At 37.3% G+C, this 27,289-nt stretch overlaps 8 protein-coding genes across 10 annotated transcripts in view; 4 read left to right on the forward strand and 4 right to left on the reverse strand.

Moving 5' to 3' along the window:
* Window positions 1–4: 4 nt before the first annotated feature.
* Window positions 5–1,202, forward strand: LOC117792560. The gene has a single exon (XM_034632751.1). It carries the CDS (start codon window positions 85–87, stop codon window positions 994–996), a length of 912 nt encoding a protein of 303 aa, XP_034488642.1. The 5' UTR covers window positions 5–84; the 3' UTR covers window positions 997–1,202.
* On the reverse strand, window positions 981–7,062 carry LOC117792556 (the record flags this gene model as incomplete). The annotated part of the gene is made up of 3 exons (XM_034632745.1): window positions 981–3,634; window positions 4,262–5,770; window positions 7,020–7,062. Coding segments are annotated over 3 exons (3,909 nt in total), but the record flags the coding sequence as incomplete, so codon positions are not given.
* Window positions 7,063–7,086: 24 nt separating this feature from the next.
* On the reverse strand, window positions 7,087–8,932 carry LOC117792561 (CAR1 transcription factor-like; the record flags this gene model as incomplete). The annotated part of the gene is made up of 3 exons (XM_034632752.1): window positions 8,817–8,932; window positions 8,652–8,736; window positions 7,087–8,161 (listed from the first exon to the last, which is right to left on the reverse strand). A coding segment is annotated over exon 3 (612 nt), but the record flags the coding sequence as incomplete, so codon positions are not given.
* Window positions 8,933–9,532: 600 nt separating this feature from the next.
* On the forward strand, window positions 9,533–10,294 carry LOC117792563 (short coiled-coil protein). The gene is made up of 2 exons (XM_034632755.1): window positions 9,533–9,690; window positions 9,773–10,294. The coding sequence occupies exons 1-2, from the start codon at window positions 9,636–9,638 to the stop codon at window positions 10,123–10,125; spliced, it is 408 nt and encodes a 135-aa protein (XP_034488646.1). The 5' UTR covers window positions 9,533–9,635; the 3' UTR covers window positions 10,126–10,294.
* Window positions 10,295–10,470: 176 nt separating this feature from the next.
* Window positions 10,471–12,616, forward strand: LOC117792562 (cysteine-rich hydrophobic domain-containing protein 2). The gene is made up of 4 exons (XM_034632753.1): window positions 10,471–10,626; window positions 10,884–11,324; window positions 12,053–12,263; window positions 12,334–12,616. The coding sequence occupies exons 2-4, from the start codon at window positions 11,197–11,199 to the stop codon at window positions 12,499–12,501; spliced, it is 507 nt and encodes a 168-aa protein (XP_034488644.1). The 5' UTR covers window positions 10,471–10,626; window positions 10,884–11,196; the 3' UTR covers window positions 12,502–12,616.
* Window positions 12,617–13,098: 482 nt separating this feature from the next.
* LOC117792557 lies at window positions 13,099–20,823 on the reverse strand. Of its 3 annotated transcripts, none has more exons than XM_034632747.1 (3): window positions 20,753–20,823; window positions 16,805–17,671; window positions 13,099–14,904 (listed from the first exon to the last, which is right to left on the reverse strand). In XM_034632747.1, the coding sequence occupies exons 2-3, from the start codon at window positions 17,628–17,630 to the stop codon at window positions 13,490–13,492; spliced, it is 2,241 nt and encodes a 746-aa protein (XP_034488638.1). In that variant the 5' UTR covers window positions 17,631–17,671; window positions 20,753–20,823; the 3' UTR covers window positions 13,099–13,489. The 3 variants fall into 3 exon arrangements, with proteins under 3 accessions (XP_034488638.1, XP_034488637.1, XP_034488639.1); XM_034632746.1 differs by lacking the exon at window positions 20,753–20,823 and adding an exon at window positions 19,541–19,689; XM_034632748.1 differs by lacking the exon at window positions 20,753–20,823 and adding an exon at window positions 19,545–19,677.
* An 854-nt stretch (window positions 20,824–21,677) lies between these two features.
* On the reverse strand, window positions 21,678–22,793 carry LOC117792136 (probable V-type proton ATPase subunit d 2). Its single transcript, XM_034632135.1, has one exon. It carries the CDS (start codon window positions 22,777–22,779, stop codon window positions 21,721–21,723), a length of 1,059 nt encoding a protein of 352 aa, XP_034488026.1. The 5' UTR covers window positions 22,780–22,793; the 3' UTR covers window positions 21,678–21,720.
* Window positions 22,794–23,715: 922 nt separating this feature from the next.
* Window positions 23,716–27,289, forward strand: part of LOC117792141 (G protein-activated inward rectifier potassium channel 3) — a 29,608-nt gene continuing 26,034 nt past the window's right edge. The window contains exon 1 of the mRNA XM_034632142.1: window positions 23,716–23,730. The gene's annotated coding sequence lies outside the window, so the exon portion shown is untranslated. The remainder of the gene's footprint in view (window positions 23,731–27,289) is intronic.

A 27,289-nucleotide genomic window follows, 5' to 3' on the forward strand; every position in this document is an offset into this window, starting at 1 on the left:
AAGATTAGGGGATACTTGAAAACGTTGCACTGATCCAAGCAATCGGATAATAAGTAAATTTTCAGTATCTAAAATTCTAACATAATGTACTGCAAGCTACGTCGTCTGGATCTGCTCCGGAATGGTCAGTTGTCGGACTGTGAACTGCATGTCACGTATGTGGACAAGTGCAATAAGCGATGTAGTCGCCAGTTCCATGTCCACAAGCAAATGCTGTCATCCGCCTCGGAGGAATTTCAACGCCTGATCAATGATCCGGATTTTGAGAGCAATAGGCGTGTGATCGTCGTGGATGACGCTACTCCGGATGCCTATGAGGCACTGTTGCTCTATATTTACACCTATGAGATTTACAGTGCGATAACCGTTGAGATGTGCGCCGAGCTGATTCACTTGGCCACCAAATATAATATGCCCGACTTTGTCGATTGTTATATCGAGAAACTGGCAGATCAGCATTGGCCCATGGGAACCGTGTTGAAAATCTTTCAGCTGGCCAATGATCATAATAGACCGGCCATCATGAAATTGGTGGGACAAAAGATTGTGCCGATTGCGACGCAGGTGCTCAATGACAACTCCTTTCTGAGACTCAGTGTGGCGCAATTAAAGGCACTGATGATCATACTCAAATCCCAGGGCACCATTCCGGAAAGGCAGCTCCTGCTGGCCTTGAAGAAATATCAGAAATGCAATAATTTGCATTATGGTAACATGGCATGTTTCCAGCAATTTGTCGAGGTCACCAATCTCTTTGGTGATATGCTCTTCGAGGTGGACGGCACATTGGCTGTGGATGGCAGGCAAGATCCAGTAAAGAGAAAAAATATTGCAAGTCCAGAACCTGCAGCTGCTCCTCCACCAACGCCTATGTCCCAATCAGCTGCTGTATCCGATCCATCCATATTTGTAAATAACATGGATACCGAACCTGAGCAGCAGGAAACTGGAGAAGCTAAGGAAATGAATACAAATGCAAGTCAAAGAAATTCATAACTGCCGTAAAGCGCAGTATATTTATTTTATTGAGTTAACTCAAAACTATACGTGTATAGATTATAGATTAACTTTAATCAAATGGCTTAAACAATAAATACTACATAAATGTACCCAAATATCAGTGGAAAGAAACTAGCAATCGCAACAAATCTTATAACAATAATATATAGGTCAACTAATCAAATTGTGGGATGCCATAAAACTAAACGTGCTTCGTACTTAATCGAGGGTGGGAGCATCGGGATCGGGATCGGAATTGGAATCGGGGCAATTGAGTTCTACGATATGCTTGCTACAGTCGAAGGCAGCGAATCCAATGCGGTCATGACCACATCCGAGTCCTTATCCATATTTGTGGCAATGCTGTGACTTGGCTTAACGCTGAGAAAATCATCGCTATCCAATATGACGTCCTCCTCGTCAGTTGCCTCCTGAGCTGTATACTCATCCTGATCATAGTCATAATCGTCCGTCCCAGCTGCTTCCCGCTGTTCGGGACTGTTCGATGATCGATCCGACACTGAACGACTATCCAGCTTGGAATTTAGTTTATCATCAATATACTCCTGTTTCTCCGAGCTGATTCCTTCTTTATTTGGCATCGACATCTTGGAACGTTTGTAGTTCAGACCCGTCTGTGTTGTCTTAAACTTGCATGCAACCGCAATCCTCAGATTAACAATCAGCGAGAAGAGTTTGACAGTCGGACCCACTTTCAGATTGAAATATGTGGCCAAATCTTTGCGTCCCATCATCAGCAAGGCGCGTCCATCGATTTCCTCATCGAAGAGCATTTGTGCAATGTTGGAAGACTTCAGGGCACGCTCCACAAACTCATAGACATCCCAGTTGGTCCAATACAGTGGATTACTCTTTAGTTGACCCATATCAAAGTCGCTGTTCTTCTGCCACAAACGATAATTCCGAGCGAATTGTGGTCCATACTCCTCTACAATGGGCTTGGCAATGGCTAGGCAGAGGGAATTCACTGTAGCAGTCTCACGTTGCACAGGAACTTGCTCCTTGTCCTCTTGCTTTATCTCTATAGATGATGGCTTGTGATCTTCCCGCTTCAACTTTGGCTTAGGCTCGGAGTCTAAGCTAAGCCGCGATTTCTCTGTTTTAACACGCGATTTAGCCTTCCCCGTGGTTGGCTTTGTGCTGCTCAAGCGTGACAGCAAGAGGGGCGAGGATTCCTTAGCAGACGACGAGCTGGGCGACTTTGTTTGCTTGATATGCTCGGGAAGAACACGAGGTGGCTTCACCGTCTTGGCACGCCACTGTCGCCAGTTCTCGGGCGCATAGGGACAGCAATCCCGTAGAGCGTGTACATTGAGATTGAAGCGTTTGGCGTTACCAAAGCCCCTACAGCCCTCCACGTCGCAGGGCATTTGAGAGGGGCGTTGCCGGAAGCCCGGCGGAGTCTCCAGCTCATGTGAGGTGGCCTCACACCAGCCAATGGGATGCAGATCTGGACTATCGTCCTCCAGCCAAAAGTAGTACTCCGATGGCCAGCAGTCCAAGTGGATTTGCACGCGATACCCTTTCCGTGTGATGACTGTTGCCGGTCGGATGAGGCAGGGATTCCGTTGATCGACCACCTCGAGCTTCATGCGCGCCTGGAACTCCATGGGCTCGCGAGGTGCAAACAGTTGAGCGGGCGCCGCAACGCCGCCCACTTCGGCAATGTAATCCGGCCAATTGAAGGCGACATTCTGATAATCCGGTGGCACAATTAACTGTTGGCGTCCTTCGTGCCAACTGCAAGGATGAATATATGGCGAATTCACGTGCACCCAAAAATCGTAGCAATCATCCCAGCCATCGAAATGGACGCGTATGCGCTCATCCAATATATCCGCAACAGTCGCCACACAAATCTTGCCCGTATCATTCAAATCCTCGGCCTCCAGATGCATGCCCACCTGGAAGCCATTGACACGCGACTGCGATTGCTCATTCAGATGGGTGAACAATGCCAATGGCGCTGCCTTCGAATTCGTCTTCACCAGGTAACGATACCAGGTGAAGCGATCCGGACAATATCCCTTGGGTGCTTGCAATATGCGCGATGTACGTGCACACCAGCCAGGTGGAAAGATATCCATGGAATCGGCATTTACCCAAAAGTCATACATGCTGGCATAGCCATCAAAGTTGAGCTTTAATCGATATCCACGCACCTCCACAATCGTGCAGACGCAGAAGAGCGAACAATTCTCGGGATCGATTGCCTCCAGTTTCATGCCACGCTCAAAGCAATTGGGACTGATGGGAAATGGATTCAGGAAGAGATGTATGGGTGCTGCGAGGCCAATGCCCACTACCTTGAGATACTCTGTCCAGCGGAATTGACGCTTTAATGCCGTTGTCGTTAACGCTGTCATTGTCTTGGCCCGATCACGATCACGTTCCCGCTCCCTTTCCCTGTCTCGTTCCCTTTCACGTGAATGTTGTTGTTGTTGCTGCTGCTGCTGTTGTTGCTGTTGTTGTTGCTGCTGCTGTGGCTGCTGCTTCACATGTCCATTGCTAATCTTTGCATCCTGTCGACTCATCTTGCTCTCTGTCGCATTGTTGGGTGCATTTGGCTGACGACGTTTATGCGCACGTCGCACACAACAAATGGAACAGAAACCTGTATATAAGTAAAGATATATACTTTAGTCAACAATCAGTTAAAAATTAAGCAAATGTTTTTCTTTAAGTTTAGTAGCCTTGCAGAGCTGTAAATTAAATTTCCGACTGATCGTTCCTATGACAGTTATATTATAGTTTTCTTATTTTAATCCGATATGGTATGAATGTTAAGGACTAATAACCATGGCACAATCTGTAAGTTTGGTTGACTTATCTAAATAGTTGTTTAAAAAGATTTTTTCGTACTAAAAGTTAATTTTGACCGATCGTTTCAATGCCAGTTGTTCATCTTTTATAATACTCCGATTCTAACAAAATTTTAGCAGTATAACACCAAATACACAATTTGCGACAAAGTTTATCTTATTAAATTTTTAGTTCTTAAGTTCGTTCCTCAATCAGTTACAGGATCTAGTGTTGCTATCTGGACCTGTACCAAGCTTCATTCAGATAGCTTTAAGCTGAGTGATATAAACAGACCAACATGAACATATCGACTCAGCTCTTCTTACAGATCAAGAATATATATATATTCTATAGTGTTTCTGATGACTGATTTTATACATTATACATTTCTATACACTCTGCAAGTGCCTAAAAAAAAAAGAAATTGCCGTTAACTCACGTGGCGCCAAGAAATCGGAGGCGGGTCCATGACAATTGCAGCGGGAGCACAAATAGAGCAGAGGATGGGAGCTGCTGTTGGGCCTACGTCCAGGACGATCGAATAGCGCACGCTCGAAGTAATTGGCGGGACCCTTGCGACCCTCGCAACGCTCCGACAGTTGCAGCAAACTGAACTGATTGAGCTCGAAGCGCATGGTGGAGTTCTGGAGTGTGCCTGGTTGCTGTTCCCGCCAGCGTAGCATGCCAAAGTTGAGTTGCATGTTCCGCTTAAAGTTGCTGGCGACAGCAGCTGGTTTGTGATCCACACCATTGCTCTGGCTCTGGAGTCGAGAAATGGGCGTCAGTGTGATGGTGCCCGAAGAAGTCTGATTGGTTGTCGATGCTCTGCTTTTGGCATTGACGGGCGGTGAATTGGGATCAACCTTTTCGGTGCAGTGCAGAGATTTCTCGAACTCCTCTTTGGACACGGACAGAGATTCAGCTTTAACAATGCTTATCATGGGTGTATTCTGTTGCGCTAGTTGCTCCGGCTGCTCCGGCTGTTTCAGTTGTGGTTGCTGCTGCTCTGGCTGAATAGCTGCAGTTGGCATTATCATCTCCACGCTGCTGCTGCTTGCCACACTTGCCACACTGGCAATGCTGCTGCGACTCGCAGTTGAGCTCTTTCTGGACGTTTGTGCTGATGGCATCTCTTGTTGCAGTTGCTCTTGTGGCTGCTGCGCTTGCTGCACAGTCTCTTGCTTCTTCACAACCTGATGCTGCTGTTGCTGCTGCTGCTCCACCTCCTCCTCGCTGTCATCATCTATGGTTATGGTTTCGATTGTTTTTGGCTGCTCCTCCACATCCACCTCCTTGGACATTATGGCCACCGAATGTCGTCGCTCTGTAGAATTGCTTTGTTGACTTGAATCCGCCGCATCGTTCTCATCATTGCCCGCCAATGACTTGGAACGCTGCAATTTGGCTGGCGCATCTTGTTCCTGGTTTGTTGGGGTCGTGGCCATCGTTGGAGCTGGCGTTAAAGGTGGCATGACCACCGTCAATGTGCCTCCTTGTACCTGCATGATCTTGGCGCCATTCAAATGCACAGCAGCTGGCAATGCGCTAATCTTGAGTTCAGGTAGCACAACATTTGTGGTGGCATTTGTGGACATTGGCGTTGCCATTGCCATTGGCATCGGCATGGGAGTGGGCATTGGTATGGGTGTGGGTACGGGTACGGATACGGGAATCGAAATGGGTTTCGACGTGGCAATAACCGTGGCTGACTGTTGACTGACTGCACTACTCTCCTGTGCAGGTCTAGCAATTATGTTATTGGTGTTGGTGTTGCTTGTGCTGCCCTTGAACGCCTTGGTCAGAATGAGCGCACCTGAGTTGGCCTGCGCTTGCACCTGGCTAAATTTGAAGCGGATTTTCTCGACAGCCGCCTTGCTCAGTATAACAGGAGCACGGGATTTCGAGATTAGCGATATTTGTGCCGTGGATGAACTACCTGCCGCAGGTACTGAAATTACAAAAGGTACAAATGAAAATTATGCTATGAATAATATAATTATTAAAAATAAGAATCCCTATACATACACGTACAGTTAGTCAAGAAACTGTTTTCACAAAATCAGAGATTTACACTAAAATTACATACTTTTAATTAGTATTTATTTTGGTTAAATTTTTCGAAGAACTTAAAAATAGAAAAACCATTTTCATTTAATTTAAGTACCTTTAAAAATAAAATAAAAAACAAGTACGTGAATTTTTTTAACTGTCAAAACACTTTGTGGTATGCGATAAAAGAAAATAAAATTGTTTTTATCGCTGTTTTATTTGTGACTCATTGAGGCAGCTTGAAAATGTATGTTTGTTAATTATAGGATCTTGATAATGCGATCGATGTTCAACTCCTTCTTAAATGTTTGGCATGTTTTTTTTTTGTTTTTTCGTTCATCGTGTTATTGTTGTACTCGTATTAATTTCTCATTTTTAGCGGGCAGCTGCAGCTGAAAAAACCTGATCATCGTCATAGTCAAAGTCTTTCCACGCCCGCCCGCGACTTTTGCATACTATGTGCATAAACGTTGATAAACAACAAAATTAAGTACGTTGTATATGTGTGTACAAACAGATATATATTTCTACTTTACAAGTGACTTTTTCCTCTCCACACTTTTGAAAATGTGTGTGACATCAGTTTGGAATGAATTTTATTATTGTAATCTATTGTAAACAATTGTCAATCGTGATAAACAACAACAACTACCACAAATTAAAAATGTGAACTAAATAATTCTCAAAATAGCCACATGAAACTTATTTTCGTACTCAAATTGTTTGATTTGGTTCAACATTACGGAATATGCAAAGTCACAACAGCAACAATGCGAGTTAAGCAACAGCAAGTTGTAGAAATATTTTAAATACAACAACAACAATAATAATAAAAGTAATAATAATAAAAGATTACGAACACACACACACAAAAACACACACAGATTCGCACTGCGACCAGCGACAAAACTAAATGAGAGACTCGTAGCGGTGAATTGTGGATGGTGGATTGTGGAAATCGAAATCGAACCAAAACCGAACCAAAACCTACACAGAAGACAGCAATACACTCGCACACACACATATATATGTATGTACACATACATGTACATATAAATAAAGTAAGAGCACTCACGAGACTCACACGATCTATCTCCAAGCTAGTTAGTTATGCATTATATAATTCAAAGTTTTAACTATCGACTTACCCGTTTTAGTGGGCACCAGCGTCACAGCAGCTGCTGCTCCTTTGCCATAGTTGTTGCTGTTGCTGCTGCTGTTGTTGTTGTTGCTGTTATTATTATTGTTGTAAACGGCAGCACCATTTTGTTGTTGTACAGGAATTGTTGTCAATGTTGTTGCTGGTCGTATCATCACAGGCTGCGACTGCGATTGAGGATGAGGAAGCGGCTGCATCTTGGAATTGTTATTGTTGTTGGTATTGCTGCTGTTGTTGCTAGTAGGATTGATAATTGCTTTGGGCGTCAATATAGATAGCAGCGAGTTTGAATTGCCATTGGAATTGGCTGTCATTAATTGTATGAACGGCGCTGTTCCCGCTGGAGTTGAATTGTTGACTCTCAGCTGCTTTTGTACAATATTCACGGGCGTCAGTTTGGTTTTGATATTATTGCTATTATTGTTATTAATATTATTTATATTACTGTTACTGTTACTGTTATAATTGCTTATTGTTATGCTACAGGGTTTGCTGGGCATTGTGGCAATGGGCAGATAACGCAAATCCTCCTGGCCCTTGCTCTGTCCATTAACTGACGGTGTCACTGTCAACGTGCTGGCAACTCCACCGCTTCCCAGTTTCATTGTAATTGGCAATTCTCTCTTGGTTTGCGTTTGATTTGCGGTGCCTACGTTGGCGGGCAACATATTGTCGAATACAAAATTTATTGAAACGCTGACAGTTTTAAAAACTTTATTTCAAAGTCAGCTCAAATGGCGTCTTTTTCACACTTTTCAACTGCAGTCAATATAATTTGTACGTTGCCGCACAAGTTTTGGCATTTTAATCTAATCGGTGCACCTTTTTTTTTGCCAGCAAATAGTATTTTTATTTTATAACTTTCTTTGAGTTGCACACAGATTTGTTTAATTATCTTTAATTTTACAACGTTGCACAATAAAGTTTATAATTTTACACAAAGTTAATTATGTATTGCTGTCTATTTGCAAAAATGTAATTTTATCATGGTTTAAATATATTTTAAATGCTGGTATTTTTTTTGTTATGGATTTTTGGAGTTACCGTATTTTTTTTTTTTTATCAGTATGGCAGTTCCACAAATGTTCTTTGTTTAAAATTGTTTTTTGTTAATACGGCGATTGGTTTATGCTGTAATTACAAAATTTGTTTACAAATATTAAGTGTTACTAAATGTTTCAGAAATTGATAAAATTGTACAAATTTAATGCAGAAAATTAATTAAACACGCCGTTAGTTTGCGCGCCCATTTGACAGTGCAGATTTTAAATAAGGTTGGCAGCACGCATATTGAATATTAGTATCATTTTTAGTCACATTTGTACTCTGCATGCAGATTTTTATATTTGTTTAAAAATTTGAAAAATATTTGTTAATACATTTATAAACAGGATACAGGTTTTCACTCATTGAATGCACATTTGGGGGAAAATGTCTTAAAACCTGCTGCTTTTAACCCTGTTACGTATGCGTATGCATATGTTGATGCCAATGTCATATACATATGTATACTTATGTACATACCTTATCTGGGCTTTTGTTATTATGCCCAAAACATAATTAGTAACTTTAAGACTTTTGCTTAACAATTAGATGGTGTAAAACTTAATTAAAAACTTACTTTTGATCTTATAGTTGGAGTTGAATGTTAAGTGCTCCAAGTATCTACAACTGGAGAAGTTGCTGGCCACAGACTCACTGAGGAACTAATATTAAAGATAAAACAGAAATATATATAAATTTATTAGCATCTTTCGAAATCTAGCTATATATAGATAGTGAATACCTGTACTAAAGATGTTGACAACGTTTTATTCAACTATGCGGAAATGAATTTTACACAAATGTTAACTGTTGTTCTACCTTAAAGTAGCATATCAGATTAACATTGAAAGAAGCTTTTCAGTTTTTACACTTTACATTTCGTGATTTGAATCAATCACAATTAACTTTCAGTTTATAACTCACAACCTCAGATATTGAAGAAGTTGTTGCCAGTTCAACGTTAAAAATTATAATGACAAAAAGCATGCGTGTGTATTTTAATTTGTCGATCGAATGCTGTACAGGTGACAACTCTGCAACAACAACAACTCAATCACGTCGGTTATTTTTAAAACCATAAATTGGAGAACTTTAGTTTTGAAATCAACATCAAAATGTACTTAAAATTTGCATAATTATATTATGTTAATAACAGCAAACACTTTATATCCACAAATTAAGAATTAGAAAAATTTGTAAAAGCATGCAAAGTAACATTTAGTACTGCAACTGCCTTACAAATTCTATTTATATGTAATGTAAAAGTTTCAAGTTTATTTAAAGGCAAATTGTACAATCAACTTACATATGATCAAGTGTATCAACTTTCTCGATATTGTTGTATGAGATGCTTTTAAGTAAATGTTTGTATTCAATGAAAAACACAAAACGAACTCTCGTTCTTCTTCTTTAAATTTGCAATTGAATAACAGTGTTGGAAAGTGCCTAAACAGCAGTGTGCTACAACGCATTTTTAATAAAAAAAAGTGGTAGTTTTAGTTTTTCGTGTCAATTTCTTTTAATAAAATTAAATATAAAAGTTAATTTATATTTATCAATCATGTCAATAATACATAACGATGACAACATAATGGCTATTGACGAAGATCCACAAGGTAATGTGGATTGCATGTGGAGATTGAAGAGTTGGGCAAGTCCAGTTGTGTGTGAAGTTACGATTTTCTGATTATTTTGCAGTTATTATCAATGACGATGAGCCCTCGACTACGCAAAATATTCCCAATGGCCGTTCCATGGACTCACTACGCTCTTCGTTTACCAATCGCAGCTCGACCCCAGATTCCTCCCACAATTCGCTCGACACGATTGACGTAGGCGCTGATGACCTGCAGGAGAAATCTCGTTTAATTACTCAAGTCCTGGAATTGCAGAACACATTGGATGATTTATCACAGCGCGTTGACTCGGTGAAGACCGAGAATCTAAAGTTACGTTCCGAGAACCAGGTGCTCGGGCAGTACATTGAAAATCTGATGTCAGCATCATCGGTGTTCCAATCGACCAGTCCAAGTGCTTCGAAAAAGAAGTAGAAGGAACAGGATACGATGGGATCCATGCCATGCGATTCAAACTCAAATATATGCCTTGTCATTTATACATGAATTAATTGCTTGTGTTAACGCTACAAATTAATTGGTGTTGCTAATCTGTCGAATTTGTGCACAATATTTTTTAATTACTAGTTAGACCATACGCTTACATATATATGTATTTATTATATATAACTTATACATACATCTTATTATTTAAGCATGTAGCTAATTAATAAATCAATATTAACCCGCTGGTCATACTCCCATGTTTAAATTGTGATTTCTAATTGTTGGGACGATATGGCAACCCTGCACCATAAACAGCAGCCAGCTGGTTGTCGCGCAACAACAAATTGATGGGCAGTGAAGCTCTTTCTTATTACAAAACAGGGAAAGCGAGAAAAATAATTGTGAAAATAGTATAAAATTAGTTTGAAAACAAGAAAGTGAACTTGTTGCAACATATTTTAGAATCGGGCAATTTTGGAGTTCGTAATTGTAAGCAATATGTGAAAAAGTGATTGCGAAATACGCTGCAAACAAAACGAATGCACATCTCGGTGGCCCCCACTAGAGTGGCAACAACAACAATAACAAAGCAGACGAACGCCAGTGTTGCACAACCTTCAGAAAATGTTGGCTGATTCGCACACACACACACATCAACTTACATATATATATCAACACGATTATTGTTTTTGGTTGAATTTATTAATACATATTTTATTTGTGTGCTTTTTTTCAATGCAACGCAGTAAAGGAAGTCAACGTCATCTCATATCAGCACCCGCTACAACGCATTGTATGGCGGAAGCAGTTGTAGCTGCAGTTTAACAGTGACAACAAAGACGGCGGGGCTTATTTTGAGTTTCGAGTCGAACAAACAATCATAACATTCAGAGACTGTGATTTGGTTTTGTTAACCAGCACAAGTGAGAACACAGCACAATAATCATTGCAATCATTAAAAATGTGTTGAACTGCAAGCGCTGGATCGTATATCTCTGGGACCGTTGCCTGCCATCCGCCCATCATTGAAAAGCTAACGTGTAAATCAATTTGATCATCATGTCCTTCTCCGACTTTGATGCCATCTATGAGGACGAACAGTTGGATGATGTGGAGCATTTTCAGGATCAGACTGTGATGCCAGTGGCCGAACCCATTATCATACGGGGTGCTGGCAACATGACCGTGTAAGTAAGCAACATGTAAACACACGCACACACACATGAGTGTGTATGTATGTATGCAAAAGTTCTCAATGTAGATCAAGGCTCATTATACCTAATTTTTATTTTCGGTGCTTTATTTGTTAATATATATTGATAGTGTGTATGTGTTTGACCTTGTTCTATTTGGCGCCCAATTGTCAATAATTGACAGACTGACTGACTCTCTGTTGGTTGCATAACACAGATAGAAACAAATGTGCTTAATGCAATGTAATGTAGTGTAATTGCGATAGCAATAATGTCGAAAGATAATACTTACTTACGTATTTGTAATCACAAGATGACACATATTACATTGCACAGAATAATTTTGTGCAGAATTATTTATCGCATTATAGAAGGCGTGGCGGATCCATCCGTTTTTATGCATACTAGTCTGAAAGCTACATGTTATATATATATATATATATATGTATACACATATATTCAAAGCTATATTGACTAAACTTGATACAGATCCGTCTTTTTTCTGAAACCGGGCGGATCTGTCTACTGAATAATATAGCTCACATAAGAACAATCGGCCAAAAGTAAAGGTTTTGTGTGATAAACTTTGTTTTTAGAAAAATCCCAATCAATCTTACAGACTATTATATCCTAAAGTTCTCAAAAGAACGAATGTAACCCTTAATTTTTTTATTTATTGATGATACTTACACAATTCCTTTTAATTTCCGATTTTTCCGTAGCTTTGGCCTCAGCAATCGCTTCAATATCGAGTTTCCCTGCGGTTTGCTTTCACGCGTTGCGCCCGAGGAATTCAAAGCGACCATCGGTCGCATCAATGGCATATTGAAGAAGACCCTGCCCCTGAATGTCAAGTGGCTCTTTTGTGGTTGCGTCTGTTGCTGTTGCACGCTGGGATGTTCGCTCTGGCCCGTCATATGTCTAAGCAAACGCGTAAGCCTCTCATTTATTTATCATTAATTTATTTCACTATTTTTAAAATGTTCTTAATTATTCCCTGCAGACACAATTAACATTGGACAAGTTACTCGAGTGGGAGAACAGTCATCTATATCATAAACTGGGCCTACACTGGCGATTACATAAGCAACAATGTGATTCCAATTCCATGATGGAGTATGTTATATTAATTGAATTTATACCCAAGACGCCCATCTATCGGCCCGATTAGACGACTTATAGATGGGCACGCAGTGTGGATCGTTGCAGTAATTTGGGGGGCATGGTATATGGGAGGGGAATTGGGGCCTAACATAATTGTAAAATAAAACACTAGCAACTAATTATAATTTTGATTTAGGCGTTTACTCTTGTGCAAACACTAACACAACTAGTTTAGTGCAACATACACATATACATTTTAAGCTAGAGCTAGTTTATATTTTTTAGTATTTAGTTTAAACAAATTTTTGCGAGTATACATAGCTAGTAAGAACAATTGATTTCTCGCTAGCTTAGGGCCTTTTAATTTTCGTTAAGTCCATAATTTAAATATTGTTTCGAAATATTGCAATATTAAATACATTTCTTGTCAAGAAATTTCAAGTTGAATTTTGAGCGTTTTTCTTTTGTGATGAGGTGTAAGAAATGCCCAAATGGAAACCGCAAAAAAACCATTGGTTCTATCAGGACAAATTATACAACTAAATTAGATCCGTCATAAGATAAAGGCATCCTCTATATGGTTATTGGCATTGCTTGTATATGTTCTTAAATATTGTAATTCTCTGAAAAAAAAACGTTTCATAAACCAATTAAAACTCTTCGATTCACTAAATAAATGGCTTCATAATGAAAGCCTTTAATATATTTTTACGGTTTCCATTTTGATATTGCTTAAATATCACTAATGTTATGTATGTATACAATTGGATGTTTCAATAGCCTTATAGCAGAAGCGATGAAGATAATCCCCAAGGGGACTAAAAGAACAATAAATACAATTTGTTTTTAGTTTATAGTTTAGACATTTCTTAATGCTTAAATATAATCAAGTCTTTTAACAATGTGGGCCTTTGCTTTAGGAATATTTATATATATATTTTCTCTTTCTTTGCTTGTCTTTTTTTTCAAAATTAAGGAATGTGTTTGGAATGCTTGTGGTTTTTAGGATGGGAGGAAATAACAATATTTGTAGCTTTTTGTGATAATACTTGAACTTAAGATAATTGTCTATCGCTCGGAATTTCGCTGTGACTTGAGGCATCTTCGCTGAGAGCTAACGAAGATATAACCATCGCTGATTCGCTCTGATTGCCTTCCTCACTGTATTGTGTGTCATCCTCATCCTCATCATAATCCTCTTCCATTTCCTGATCATGCTCCTCATGATCTGATGCATCGTCTACCAACTCATTGCTAGTATTAGTCTTCGTTTCCCTCTGCAGCTGCTGTTCCTGATGCTGATTCTGTTGTGGTTCCGCCACATCCTTTTCCTCAGGCTTTATAAGTTGACGAGCTGTTTGGAGCAGTGCATTCGTTTGTTTCCGCAGGGCACTCATTACCAAATTATCTTGCCTCAGCTGGAATTCATGTTCCCGTCGCGCCAATTGCTTCTGTCGCTGGAAGAAATCCTCAAGCATCTCTTTCTGGGCATCACGCATGGCGCTTGCCAGTTCACCAAGTTCCTTCTTAAAGATTTCCTCCTGCTGCTGTTTGCGACGCTGTGTTTCCTCAGCAACTACCTTCATTCTATGCTCTTCCCCAGAGTTCACATCATGTTTTGGAATACTGCCGTGGTGTTTATGCTCATAGGGTCCGGAGCTACGTTGCAGCTTGACAGGCACTGGTGTCGACTGATGTTGGAAATTCAGACGCCGCTTACGCAGTGGATGCAGTTGCTCATTAAACTGTTGCGCTTGGCGACTGGTTGAGGCATATGGAATGTTGAACTTTGGCACAGACTGACTGTGCATGGGAGGCGAAGGCGATTGTGGCGGCGATATGGACTGCTCGAGATCAGGTATCATGCGATCGGGACGTAGGGAGTAGCCCGTCTCTCGTATGGGCACCGCTTTAAGCGGACGCGTACTCGCTGGCTGCAAACTGATCTCCCTGGGAATCCGCAATGGTAACTGCTTTCGTGGCAACATCAATTTACTTGTGGGATGTACAAAATTAATGCTGCTCGTGCTTTGCAGCGGCATCGTGCGATTCCCTTTGCCAGGTGGATTAGCACCTATACTCGACTTGCTAAGCAGCGGTCCTGGTCTCTCGATCTGGAGAACGCCATGCGTCGGAGTGGAGGTCACTCGACGTGCATCATTTGCAAAGGCGGCAACTCGCAGCGGCGGCATAGATGTGGACAGAGATGGGGATGTGTACAAATGACTCCGATCTCCATTATCACGTTGCTCCAATCCAATTGGCGGTGGCGAGGGCGAAGTCGGAGCCGTTGGCGGCGGAGTGTTGGTGCCATCCATGCCCAAATCCATCTCGGGCTCGCTCTTGACAGTCACCATAAAAGGCGTGTGTTCCAGGGTCTGGGCAGGCATGCTATCACTGCCGTGCACAAAATCCACTGCGTCAATCTCCTGCTCCGAAGAGTTACCCTGGTTCAGTGTCGTCTCGTAACCTAGAAAAATGGAAAAAGTTAAAAATCTATGCCTACTTTGTCGAAATAGAAATCTTAGCTGGAATTTTGAAAATTTGTTTAAAATTATTTTTTCCTTTAATTTTTGATCAGAAAAATACAAATTTAAAATAATAATAATACCTAATTTTTTTTTAAATATAATATTGAGTTATCTAGGACTTATACTTAAAAGTTTTTATTAAATTATGATTTCGAGTTTAAATCATACAAGTAAGAAATAAAATTAAAATCTTGTTTTTGATTTAGAAATGATTTTTTATTAAAAGATACAATTTAATAATAAGTTCGAGTTTTAGTTACCAATATCAAATTTAAGAGTTAAAAATAATAATTGCAATTTAATTAAAAATTTTTTGCAATAAATCATGCCAAATTGAACAAAAATTTTTTACTTGTAAAGGGCTAAATCCGCAGTCTGACCAACTTCAAACTGTCATAACTTGATCAAAACTGAACCGATTTTCAAGTGGAATGTCATTTTGGTCTTGATTTGGCCTCTTAATTCATTCTGCATTTAAATTTTATTATATTCTTAAAAAAAATATTTTCCTTCAAATTCTACTAGGTATTGATTTCGATGCTAAGGGAAAATTAAAAATTTTAAATCTCAAGTTTTCACTTTTAATCAACTTCTTATATCGTAATTAGTATAAAGCAACACTTTAAACTTGATTCTGACACCTTTCATTTTTTTGTAAAAAATCATGTGAAATTGAACAAAAATTTGGACTTGTAAAGTGGCTAAATCCGCGGTCTGACCAACTTAAAACTATCATAACTTGATCAAAACTGAACCGATTTTCAAGCAGAATGTCATTTTGATCATGATTTGGCCTCTAAATTCATTCTGTATTCAAATTTTTATCATCTAGAAAATTTGATATTTTTTCGATTCTAAGCCATCTATCATCCAATTTTCCATACATACCCCTTGACATTTTTTTCGAAAACTTTGATCTCTCATAACTTGATCAAAACTGAACCGATTTTCAAGCGGAATGTCATTTTGATCATGATTTGGCCTCTAAATTCATTCTGTATTCAAATTTTTATCATCTAGAAAATTTGATATTTTTTCGATTCTAAGCCATCTATCATCCAATTTTCCATACATACCCCTTGACATTTTTTTCGAAAACTTTGATCTCTCATAACTTGATCAAAACTGAACCGATTTTCAAGCGGAATGTCATTTTGATCATGATTTGGCCTCTAAATTCATTCTGTATTCAAATTTTTATCATCTAGAAAATTTGATATTTTTTCGATTTTAAGCCATCTATCATCCAATTTTCCATTCATACCCCTTGACATTTTTTTCGAAAACTTTGATCTCTCATAACTTTATAAAAACTTGACCGATTTTCAAGCGGAATAGCATTTTGATCATGATTTGGCGCTCAAATTCATTCTGCGTTTAAATTTTTATCATCTAGAATTGATATTTTTTCGATTCTACGCCATTTATCATCTAATTTTTTATACGTTCAAAACATATTTTTTTGTTCTCGGTCTAGCTATTTATTTCGATGTCATATTTATTATAAATATGACATCTTAAAATTTTAAAATGCTTCAAAATTGGTTGGTTTTACCGTTAAGTAGCGGTACTGATACCGGAACCGAAAGATAAAAACTGAAATAGAAGCTTTTACCGAAATAGTTATTTCGGGACCTACCGGAACCGAAACCGAAACCGTAACCTATATTTGTTTCGGTTTGATTCCCTGATTTCAATATATCCTTTTTCATCTGGGATTTTCTAATTCATCCAGATATAATTTCTCTGATTTACTAAACTCTAACTTAAACTGGTGTTCCCTGTTTATAATGAATGTATAATATGTATGAGCTGTAAACGTGGTTCTGCTCCACTTACCCGTATCCAAAGGCTCTGGCTTGACCAATCCCAAACGAAATCCAAAAATGGGATGCTCCACGCCCAGTTCCTCCTTGGGATCTTCGCCGTCTGCGATTGTCTTGTGCAACTCCGCGTTGGAGCTGTCCATGGAGTTGCCACATTCGCTGCCAATGCCAATGCCACTTCCGCTGCCATTTCCAGAGTGGCTTCCACTGCCATGTTCAGTCAGCATACGGCAGAGCACGCGATACACTTCCTCCGGTACAACTTTGGGTATGCCATTGCCGTGACGTGTTGTTGTGTTGTACGTTGACTTGAGAAACTTCCACTTGGTCCAGATCTGTATGCTTGACTTCTTCACGTAGCCCTTGCTGCGCATAACATCCTCGATCTGGCGGAAAACGTGCTCGCTTTTCACATTGCGATCATTGAGCTGATCCAGGGCATTCATCTGTTGCATTATGTTGAGCATCTCCAGCATTTCGGCGCGACTCCACAGGTTGCGCTCTGGCCGTGAATGGGAATCCTTGCTGCCATTGCTAGGACTGTAGTCCCGATCCACATATTCAGCCTTAGAGCGCATAGGTGTCAAAAGTTCATCCACATCGCCAACAAGTCCATTGCCTGTGGCAGCTGTGTTGATTAACTTGTTGATACATTGACTTTGGCCAGGATTCTGATTCTGATTCAGATTTTGTTGATTCTGTCGCATGTTTTGCTCCACTTTGCTCAGTAAACGCATTTTCGTGTGGGCGGCCACTGTGGTGTGGGTGGCGTGGCCGTTCTTCCCAACAAAGGTATTTTCGGTATGGTTATCCTGCTCGGAATAACGTGGCATCAACATCGATGGATCCTTTGTCTCTCTTTGATGCTTACGTTAGGAATCTAAAAGTTTAGAAAACAGCACAATCAGTTAGTTTTATAACTCCAAAAAACAGACTGAGTTCAAATAATGTATTTTGAAAACTTCAAATAAAAATATGTCGTAAGAAAATCTAAAAAAAAAAGTATAACTAATTTCCCAAACTCATTGACAGCTAAAAAATCATGGTTGTACTATCTAATTTATGGATTTTAATACTTCTCTTGATAAATTAAAAAATTTAATTTGTCTAAAATAAAATATAACATAATTCAAAAAGAAACTAATCCAATGTACCATCGAGTACAAAATGTACCAGTTTTGGTTAAAATTTACGTGTCAGACCTGTCTCAATCAATACCCAAAATGTAAGCAGATGCTTGAGAAAATTCGATGAGTTTTTTAACTTAATTAAAATAATAAAATATTTAGATATATAGTTTAATAAAAGAAACAGGTTTGAATGTTTATAAAAACCTACTCAACAGCAGTTAAATTACAATAGTATCTATGAATTGAGTATTTGTAAGAAAAATACTTTAAAATCCATAAAATTATATATTATAATGTATGCGTATATTCGCTCTCAGTTTATATTACACATGTATGTGTAGGTACATACATATATACTAGATTATAAAAGGAGGTTGTGCACACTGAAATCTAAATAGGCAAATAAATATATAATTTTATCGATTTTGATTACAAATTTCAATACGACATATAAACGACAAAAGGGAAGGTAAAAAGAATAACTCAACACACACACACAATCAAGCAGAGACTCGAACACACGACACTCAAATACATACAACACACAAATTAAATACACATGTACGTGTATGTGAAGAACTAAATTTAGAGATAGTGAGTAAACGATTTTAAAATGTTAATAAACATGCCAAATACGATTACGAGGTAAAGGGGGCACTTTTGTACGCACAAAGATTTCGTGATTTCGTCACTTTTTTTTAGAATTAGAGTACATGCATATGCGTAATAATTCGAACTGAAACACAACGTTTTGGAAAACCTCGACTTGGCTCGAATTTAGTTGAAAATATCGCGTGGTTGAACTTTAATGGAGTTCGGTTTGAAAAAAACGCAGCTGCTGCGTTCAAAACTCAAATCACATTTTGTGCGATAAAGCTGAGTAATTTTCCAGCATTTTGACGTTGTCAAAAAAAAAAATAAAAACTGACATAAGATTGAGTTTACAGTGGTTACGCTTTAACGTCAAGCCGGTTGACTACAACAGCAAATCGTGTTTTTGAACATTTCATTGTCAATTGTAGTATTCATATGATTGTGTACGCCCCATAAATGAATGCATTTCAATTGGGAATTCACAGTTTTACATATTCAAACTATTTGTTTATTTTATTTACGCAGATAGTAGTTATTTAATTCAAATTTTATGTGTCCCACTGTAATGTGGAAAAGATATGAAGCGAGAGAGAGAGAGTAACTAGCGCACGAAAATCAAGAGCGAGTTTGCTCTCAGTTTTGCGCTCTGTCTCGCTCATACAAACGCACAGGCCGACACACACGCACAAACACATAGACGCATCATACAAATTTACGCTTATTATGTTGAGAATTTTTCAAGAAAAAAAAATGAGAATATAAGAAAAACGTTAATTACATTTAACAACCAACATTGAGCAAACTTCACATTGTAAAGTGAGCAATATATGTATATTAAAACACACAACGTTGAGTATTTGTAAATCACAAAAAACTTAATGTGTTGCGTAAAATTGAGGCGCTTGAATTTTGCTCTCACAGATTTCAATAATAATTTAAGTTAACTATTTTTCAACAACACACAGCGAGGCGAATACCTTGCCGAACAACAAAACACACACTCAAACTCAAACACAAACACTTACATACACAGCAGAGCAGAGCTGAGCGGAGCGGAGCACAGACAGCACTTAAACACAGCTAGAGAGAGCGCACTCTCAGCAATATGAAGAGGAAGCAGAACAGAATTTCAACCAACAACCACCACCACGATTTCAATACTGTGAAACTCAAAAATTCAAAAGCAACGAAAGCCTACAAAAACAAACTATATACTTGCCTACCGAGTATGCTTATGTGTGTGTAAGCCGTTTGCTTGTGTATGTGTATATACATATATATATATACAATACTTCGTCGTTATATTTCGGAAAGGCACAAATAATGGTTATGAAACGGTTGCTAGCCCCTTGTATTGAGATTGTGATTGTGAGATTGACAGAGAACGGTAGCGTACATACATACCTATTTATGTAAAAAGATACAGTTAGTTAAGGGACTATTTTGACAACATAATATAATAACTTATTTAGTTTTGAAAAATAAAAACCCAGCTATTTCTTAGCTTTTCCCACAATTTGTAATAGTTATGTATGAGTTTTGAAACTTAAAACAAGTAAAACAAAAATTAAGCTATGCATTAGCTTTCAAAATTTTTTAGAATAAGAAATAAATATTTAATTGAACTTTTAATTATGTCAAAACAATTACTTGACTAGCTGAATGTTTGTCGGAATTTTGTGATAATAATGATTATTCTGATTAAAGTTCACTTAACTAAATTTAGTTAATTACGTGATTTGTTTTAATGAATGTATTTAATATTGGAAAGTTGATTTTTTAAATTTTTAATTTAAGTGTAATTTTGCGAAAAATAGCAATATAGTAAAACAAGATTTACAAGTATTGAGAGGCAAGTAACCAAAAAGAATGCCTTTCGTCTCTTGCTCTATCATCGCAACGGGAGTGAGGAAAGGAGGAAGAGAGAGGTGGGAAAGAGCGCTCAATTGCAAGAACAGGAAATATGAACTCGCGGAAAAATGCGGAAAAGCGTTGCTTGTGCATTTAACAAGTATGAAAAGCAAACGAGAAATTTTATCTGTATTTTATACAAAAAAATAATGTACATACACGTATCATTTACGAACTTATTACTGCCATATAATATTGAGCTTCAAATAAATAGTTTTTGTTGATAAAAAATAAATGTCGAACACACTCAAACACATACACACACTGACAGTTGTCGAACAAAGTGGAAAATGAGAAAAAATTCAAGTATATATTGAAACACTCACGACAATAAACGAAGATGATTCATTCGGTTACGTTGTTATATCTTGACAGAACTCAACTAGCGAGCTAGAATCACGAATCGAAACTGAGTTTCGCAAAAAAAAAAGAAAAACCAGAACCTGCTGCTGAAATACCCAACGTGTGTATCCACAACTCAGCTGATTTGTTGCTATGCATTTCGATTCGGGAAAATGACAAAGAATTGTAATTTCAATACAAACTCACCACAGATTTACCGGTTAGCATTAATATACTTATCTGTGTGTGTGTATTTGAGTATGTAAATACAACAAATGTATCTTATTTTGAGAATATGGGTAGAATATCTTTATGTTCTTCTTTGCGAGAATAATGTACACAGTTTAATTGAATTAAGGTATTGAAAGTTGAGGATTTTAAATATTCGAATTTTGTTCATGAATGACATTCCGCTTAAAATCGGTTCAAATTTGAAAAAAGTTATGAAAGTTTGAAGTTAGACTGACTTCTGATCTAGCAACTTTACTAGTCAAAATTGTTGTCCAATTTGGCATGATTTTTACAGAAGATGAAAGGTCTCAAAATCATGTTTAAAGTGTTGTTTTATACTAATAACGGTATAAGAAGTTGGTTAAAAGTGAAAGCTTGCGATTTTAAATTTTAAAAATTTCAAAGGGAACCGAAATCTACAGTAAAAAAATATTTTTGAACGAAATTAATAAAATTTAAATACAGAAAGAATTCAGATGCCGAATCAAGATCAAAATGACTTTCCCTTGGAGAGTCGGTTCAGTTATGACAATGTTATAAAGTTTGAGGTTGGTCAAACCTTTGACCTAGCAACTTAACAAGTCAACATTTTTGTCCAAATTAGCGTAATTTCTAACATGATATTTTAAAAAGTCGTCTCAAAATCAATTTTATGTATTTGAAAAACAGTTTTACATATTTATAAGTACAATTCTATTTGAGAATATCGCAAGTTGTAAGTTCAATACATTGGTATTGGTATATAGGCATTGATCTTGTCCATCTGACGTTGTGATATGCACTCGGCTATCCAGATAATATTGCGGCACTCCAGCTCTTTCAATTTAAGGTAGGAGTAAAAGATTCCAAAATGAAACTGTTGTAGATAAGACTGTACTAGCTTTTTGGCTTCCAGCATGAGAAACCGATCTTCCAAGGTAATTAGATTGTCGGTATCCTTCTCGATGGAATCAAAAACAACGGCATATTCGTACGTCTTACTGCCAATAGAACGAACTTGTTCATAATCTATGCTGTGCGACAATGCTGACAATGCAATGGGACCGAGTTTTCCACAAGTGGGAAATAAACTACTGCGATCCTGAGAATCCAAATTCGTGCCTAATGAGTTCATGGCAATGGTAAGGGTGCGTCGATCCGCCTGGAAACTCAAGAGATTGCACATAACATCAGCCGAGGTAGCGTCTAGACCCTTGCAAAGATTATAAAAGTCCTCCAGATAGGCTTTGAAAAGCACACTTCGTACAATTTCGACATCGATTTTTGTGAAATCCTTTGGCTCGAAAGTATGCGATATAAACTTGGACAGTGGGGTGTCGATGAGAACAGCATCAAAAAGCTCAGTGGTATTGCTGGCCACTTCAATGGCCTCCAGTTGATCAAAATATCCCAAAGGATGACATAGATCTAATAGTTTCTTAATTGGTCTTTTGTTGTTCAGACCCGACACAAGCAAGGCCACATTATCAATCATATGCTCATAGCGTATATAATCCAGAAAAGTGCTTAATGGTTCCGTCGAATTGACACGCAAATAATTATATTGGTCCACAATTTTCTCTCGCAGACGATACTCAAATGTCTCCACATTTATTGTGCCTTGATCTGCAGCCAATAGATTACCATAATCAGTGTTTTGAATACTCACACTTAGATCATCCAACGTTTCACATTGCGTAAGAGTTAAATAATCCGATTGCTTGAGAATTCCATTTTTAAAACCTCGAGTCATTCCCTCCAAGAAACCGTTCTCGCTGTTGAAATTGCAACTGTGCTTCATTTCTGCTTCACAATTTTCCTTTTCTTTTATTGTTGTAACATATTTGAAAAGCAGTTTGCAGGTAACTACAGTAATATTTATTTAAAACAATAAATTAAGCAGAATGTCAAATCGTTGATTACTAGATTTCAATTTTTGCGCCAAAGTAACGCATGACGTGCGCGTCATTGTGTTCACAGCTGTGTTGCGTTACCAGTGCTGCCACTTAGTAACTTAAATTGACTAGCTGGCAACTGCGCTTAGGTGGCAGCGCGTGCAGTATCGCGCCAAAGTTGAATATGAATTTTGTTGTGCAAAGCTGATGTTAATAATTAATAATAGTTAAATATTAAATGCATTTTTCTCAACAAATATGAAAAATATATTTATTTCTTTGTTATATATAAATAAATATAAAATATTTTATAAACTCTCTTATTGCACTTGTTTATTTATTTGCACATGCGCCTGAATTGGGAAGCTGCGACACCTGTTGCTGCAAGTTGCCGCTTATTGTTTCAGTACTTTCATCTATATGATTCAGTTTCCTTGCTGCTCTCGTCGGCTCAACACAATGTTTTTGGCAACGATATTATTTAAAAACAAATAAGTAAACAGATTTAAAATGAAATTGATATAAACATGTTAGCTTGTTTATTGACAGTTGTCTTGATCAATTGCGTCGTTGCGCGTGTGTTGACTAAATTCTTAGCAATAATGTTGCCATAGACAAAAAAAAATAAACAAAAATAACAAGATGAGATTTAACAACAAATCAAATTCATAGTTCATGGCGCGAAGGCGTCAAGGCATTCTAGACATTATGTCCATTCAACTTATGGCTAAACAATAACAACGTGCTCTCGACATGCATTGCCTTTGGGTGGCTAAGAAAATCAGTTTGTTGGTGTAATTGGTATTGCAAGCGCAACTGCAGATATTTCAAAAACAAATGCAGTAATGTGCGCTCAGGTGAGCATATAGACTATATAAGATATTTGAGATGTGAGTTGATGTGACATTGTATCCGGCTTGAAAATGAAATTAATATTATTTTAAAAGTTCTCTTGATGCTGACTAACTGATAATATGATAGATAATGTACTATGTCAAATGACTAGTCGCAGCTGGCGCCAAAAAAATGTTCTGATTCATTGACAACTTATTGACATTTTCAGTTGCAGACAGACAGAATCTAATAAATTAATAATACAAAAATATTGTTAGATACTGTTGTGTCAGCAGTCATCAAAGTTGATAACCTTTTTGGCAGGTCCATGCGGAACGCATTAGTGCGTTTAATTTACAACACGCTCATGTTGCCAATTGTTGCACCGTCACGTGGCAGATGCCACATGACAGATTTATGACAAACAATTGCGAATGTAAAATTTAAAACACTTCCACGTCAACAAACATTCAGTAATCATTCCGACTTTTAACATGAAAAAATAATTATAAAAATATTCTTATAAATATCCTTGGCTGAACACTTGGAATATTTTTAGAAATTATATCACATGCTGTTAATAGAGTTCTCAGTGTAATTGGCTGAGTTAATTGCATGAACTTTGGGAACTTAATAAACTTTTTAGATTAGGTTAAATGCAGAAGCGACTTATGAGAATTCCCTAAAAAAACGGCATGTGTCTTTCTATGAGAATTCCCCGGTAGAGTTATAAAAAGTCTTACAGAAAAATAGCTCAACACGTGTGCGATGCGCTAAAAATGATTTTAATGCACAATTAAAGTATTAGCTAAAAATAGATATTTTTATGGAATTAAGATAAGCACATAACATGATATTTGATATTTTGTATACCCTGTAAAGCTTTTTATACAAGCCTTAAATATATCGAAATATTAGTTAGGAGAGCCATTTTTAATAAATATTAAAATAACAACCAATAAAATTAATTAATAAATTGGTCATCTTATAAGTCGAGCACTTTCCACTTTAGTTTCTTGCTGAAATAAAAATATAAAAAATTCGCACAAACCTCTTGACGGGCATTGAGCACCCAGAAGAGTATACAGATAAGATAACAAATGGTACCTTTAATTAAGAAGACAACTGCAGAGGTTGCCAAGTCGCTACTCAATTGTGACTGGCTGTGATTTTTATGGCCTCACTTCAGATAAACATCCGTCCGGTCACAAATTTATTGTCCACGATTAGCTAATCGAGATATTTCTTGCTTTCTTTTAATGGTCAGCTGACTGTGTTGACTATGGTGTTTCCCCAATTGCGTTGTGAACAGGTAAAAAATATATATAAATATATAAATATATATTAATTTCTAGCAAGAATCGCTGCGAAGTGTTTTATAAATAATGAATGGTGACAATCGTTTGTCGACTTTTGCCTGCACATTATTGAATATGGCGTTATATGCACTCAATCTGCGCAAATTCATTTAGACATTTTTGATTATGATTTGATTTGATTATAAATTATTGGCCTAACAGCTTGAATGATTTTATAACTTACAGTTGTGCGACAATTTGAAAAGAAGATTCATTAAAATATTATTATACTCGCATTTATTTTGTTAAATTTATCTGCGGTTTTCTATTTTAATATAATATCTGACATTGTTTGAGCTGGAATTCTATTTAAATATTAGCTTATCAGTCTCCTGAGTTGATTACCCATAGGCAATGTTGCTCTATCAATACTAGTTTAAATTATTGATTAATAAGCTTGGAAAATCTGTAAATTTATTAAAGTTTTTACAACATTTTGTCCCACTGTTTGTTAAGTTGTACTTAAAAAACTTGAATCAATTTATTTTATGAGCCGCATATAAATTTTAAATGTCAAATTGTTTGTTTAAGTCCCGTTTTTTCATAGTCCAGTTTAATTGAAGTGTGATATATTTTTGAGTTCGACATTAATTTCTATACATTTTATGTCATAATAATTCTTAGTAAGTTAACTGAGATCTTAACTAGACATTGAAAAATTGGGTCTTAAATTGGATAACAAATGCAAATGTAGTAATAATATACAATACATATTATTTAAACGACGACGACTGTTTGAGAAATTGCTTATTGACATTAAATATTTCTAAAGTAAATAAACAATAAAATTGTAATGATTTACATTAACATTATTTGAACTGTAAAGGAATAATTAAAGAGAAAGCTAAATAAACTCTGGAACTTGAATGCACTATAGCTGATCTTCCTATATGCTTTATGGTCATCTTGATTTTGGCTTAAATCCAAAAATTAAAACGACAACAACAATGCCGAGACGTGTGGCACATGAGAATGCCAAACAGCTGCAGCCGGTAATATTTAATTATGCCAAGTACACACAAATTAGGTCGAAATATACGAAAATAAAAAACGTCATGAGTAGCAACAATTAAAGGAATGTATTTTGATATTTTTCACTGTTTTTTCTACTGACTAATGGGCTTCTGATTGCTTAATAAACACGTATTTGTATCTTTCATATGATGCATAAGTTATAGATACATCTGTTAGATACTTTTAACAAGTACTTAAGCAACCAGCTCCCAGCGGAGATACTTTGTTTGTCGTCTCTTTTCCGGCTCAAAACAAAAGTGTCCTTGAGCTCAAGTGCCTTGGTGCTTAAGGGCAGCACGAGGGCAGTTCAGTGAGTTTGCAAGGCAGTAAAAATATTAATAAGCTCGTAATCTGATTATTTTTGACTTTGTGTAGGTCAAAAAAAGGTTGATAAGACTTAGCAGACTACAAATATTAAGTATACGCAAGGTGGTTCGTAGATTATCCAATGCAGAGATATAAAAAGCGATATTTTGCAATAATATTTAAAAGAAAAATGTATTATAAATGTCATTGACTTCTTATTTAGCCCTCGTTAGCCTTAAGGATTGTTCTGGCATGTTTGAATTTGAGTTCGAGTCATTTATTTATTTATTATATCTACTTGCACTTCCATATCGTTACTATAGTCTAGTTGGCATCGCATTTCCGCTGGGAGGTGCTTTTAATGCCAGTGGCTGTCATTATGGTAATTGTTTTCCCTCTCATTTCCCACTTCGATGCCTTATTGTCTATTGACTGCCAGGAAGCTGCTGCCACTCAGCTTGACCTTGAGTCCTGCCGCAGCAGGACAGTTTTCCTTTTGTCAGCTCCTTGGCGGTATTTCACTTGCAGTTTAGCCTTGAAACCGTGTCAACTACCACTGAAAGTTGATCAAGTTTTATTATGTTTTGAAGTGAATCGGACTTTGAACTGGGGAAAATCGCTTATGACTAATGTATGTTTGAGTGTGTGTGTTATGAACTTGACCCGAGTATTAGGTTTGCGTTGTTCTTGGACATTTTTAAAATACATTTTTTGGTTAACAGATGTACAATCAACTGGATAAACTGCTCGATATGTTACTCTGCATGTCTTAAAAAAGAATATCTTGAAGTTGTCTGTGAGATGAAAGTTTTACAAAAATGTAACTGATAATGTCTGTTAAGAGAAAATGATTAAATACCAACCAATATAATTTAATTTAATGGTTTTAGGTTTTATGTAGCAT

This window comes from Drosophila innubila (assembly GCF_004354385.1).
Source record: "Drosophila innubila isolate TH190305 chromosome 3R unlocalized genomic scaffold, UK_Dinn_1.0 2_E_3R, whole genome shotgun sequence".
In the NCBI taxonomy this organism is placed as follows: domain Eukaryota; kingdom Metazoa; phylum Arthropoda; class Insecta; order Diptera; family Drosophilidae; genus Drosophila; species Drosophila innubila.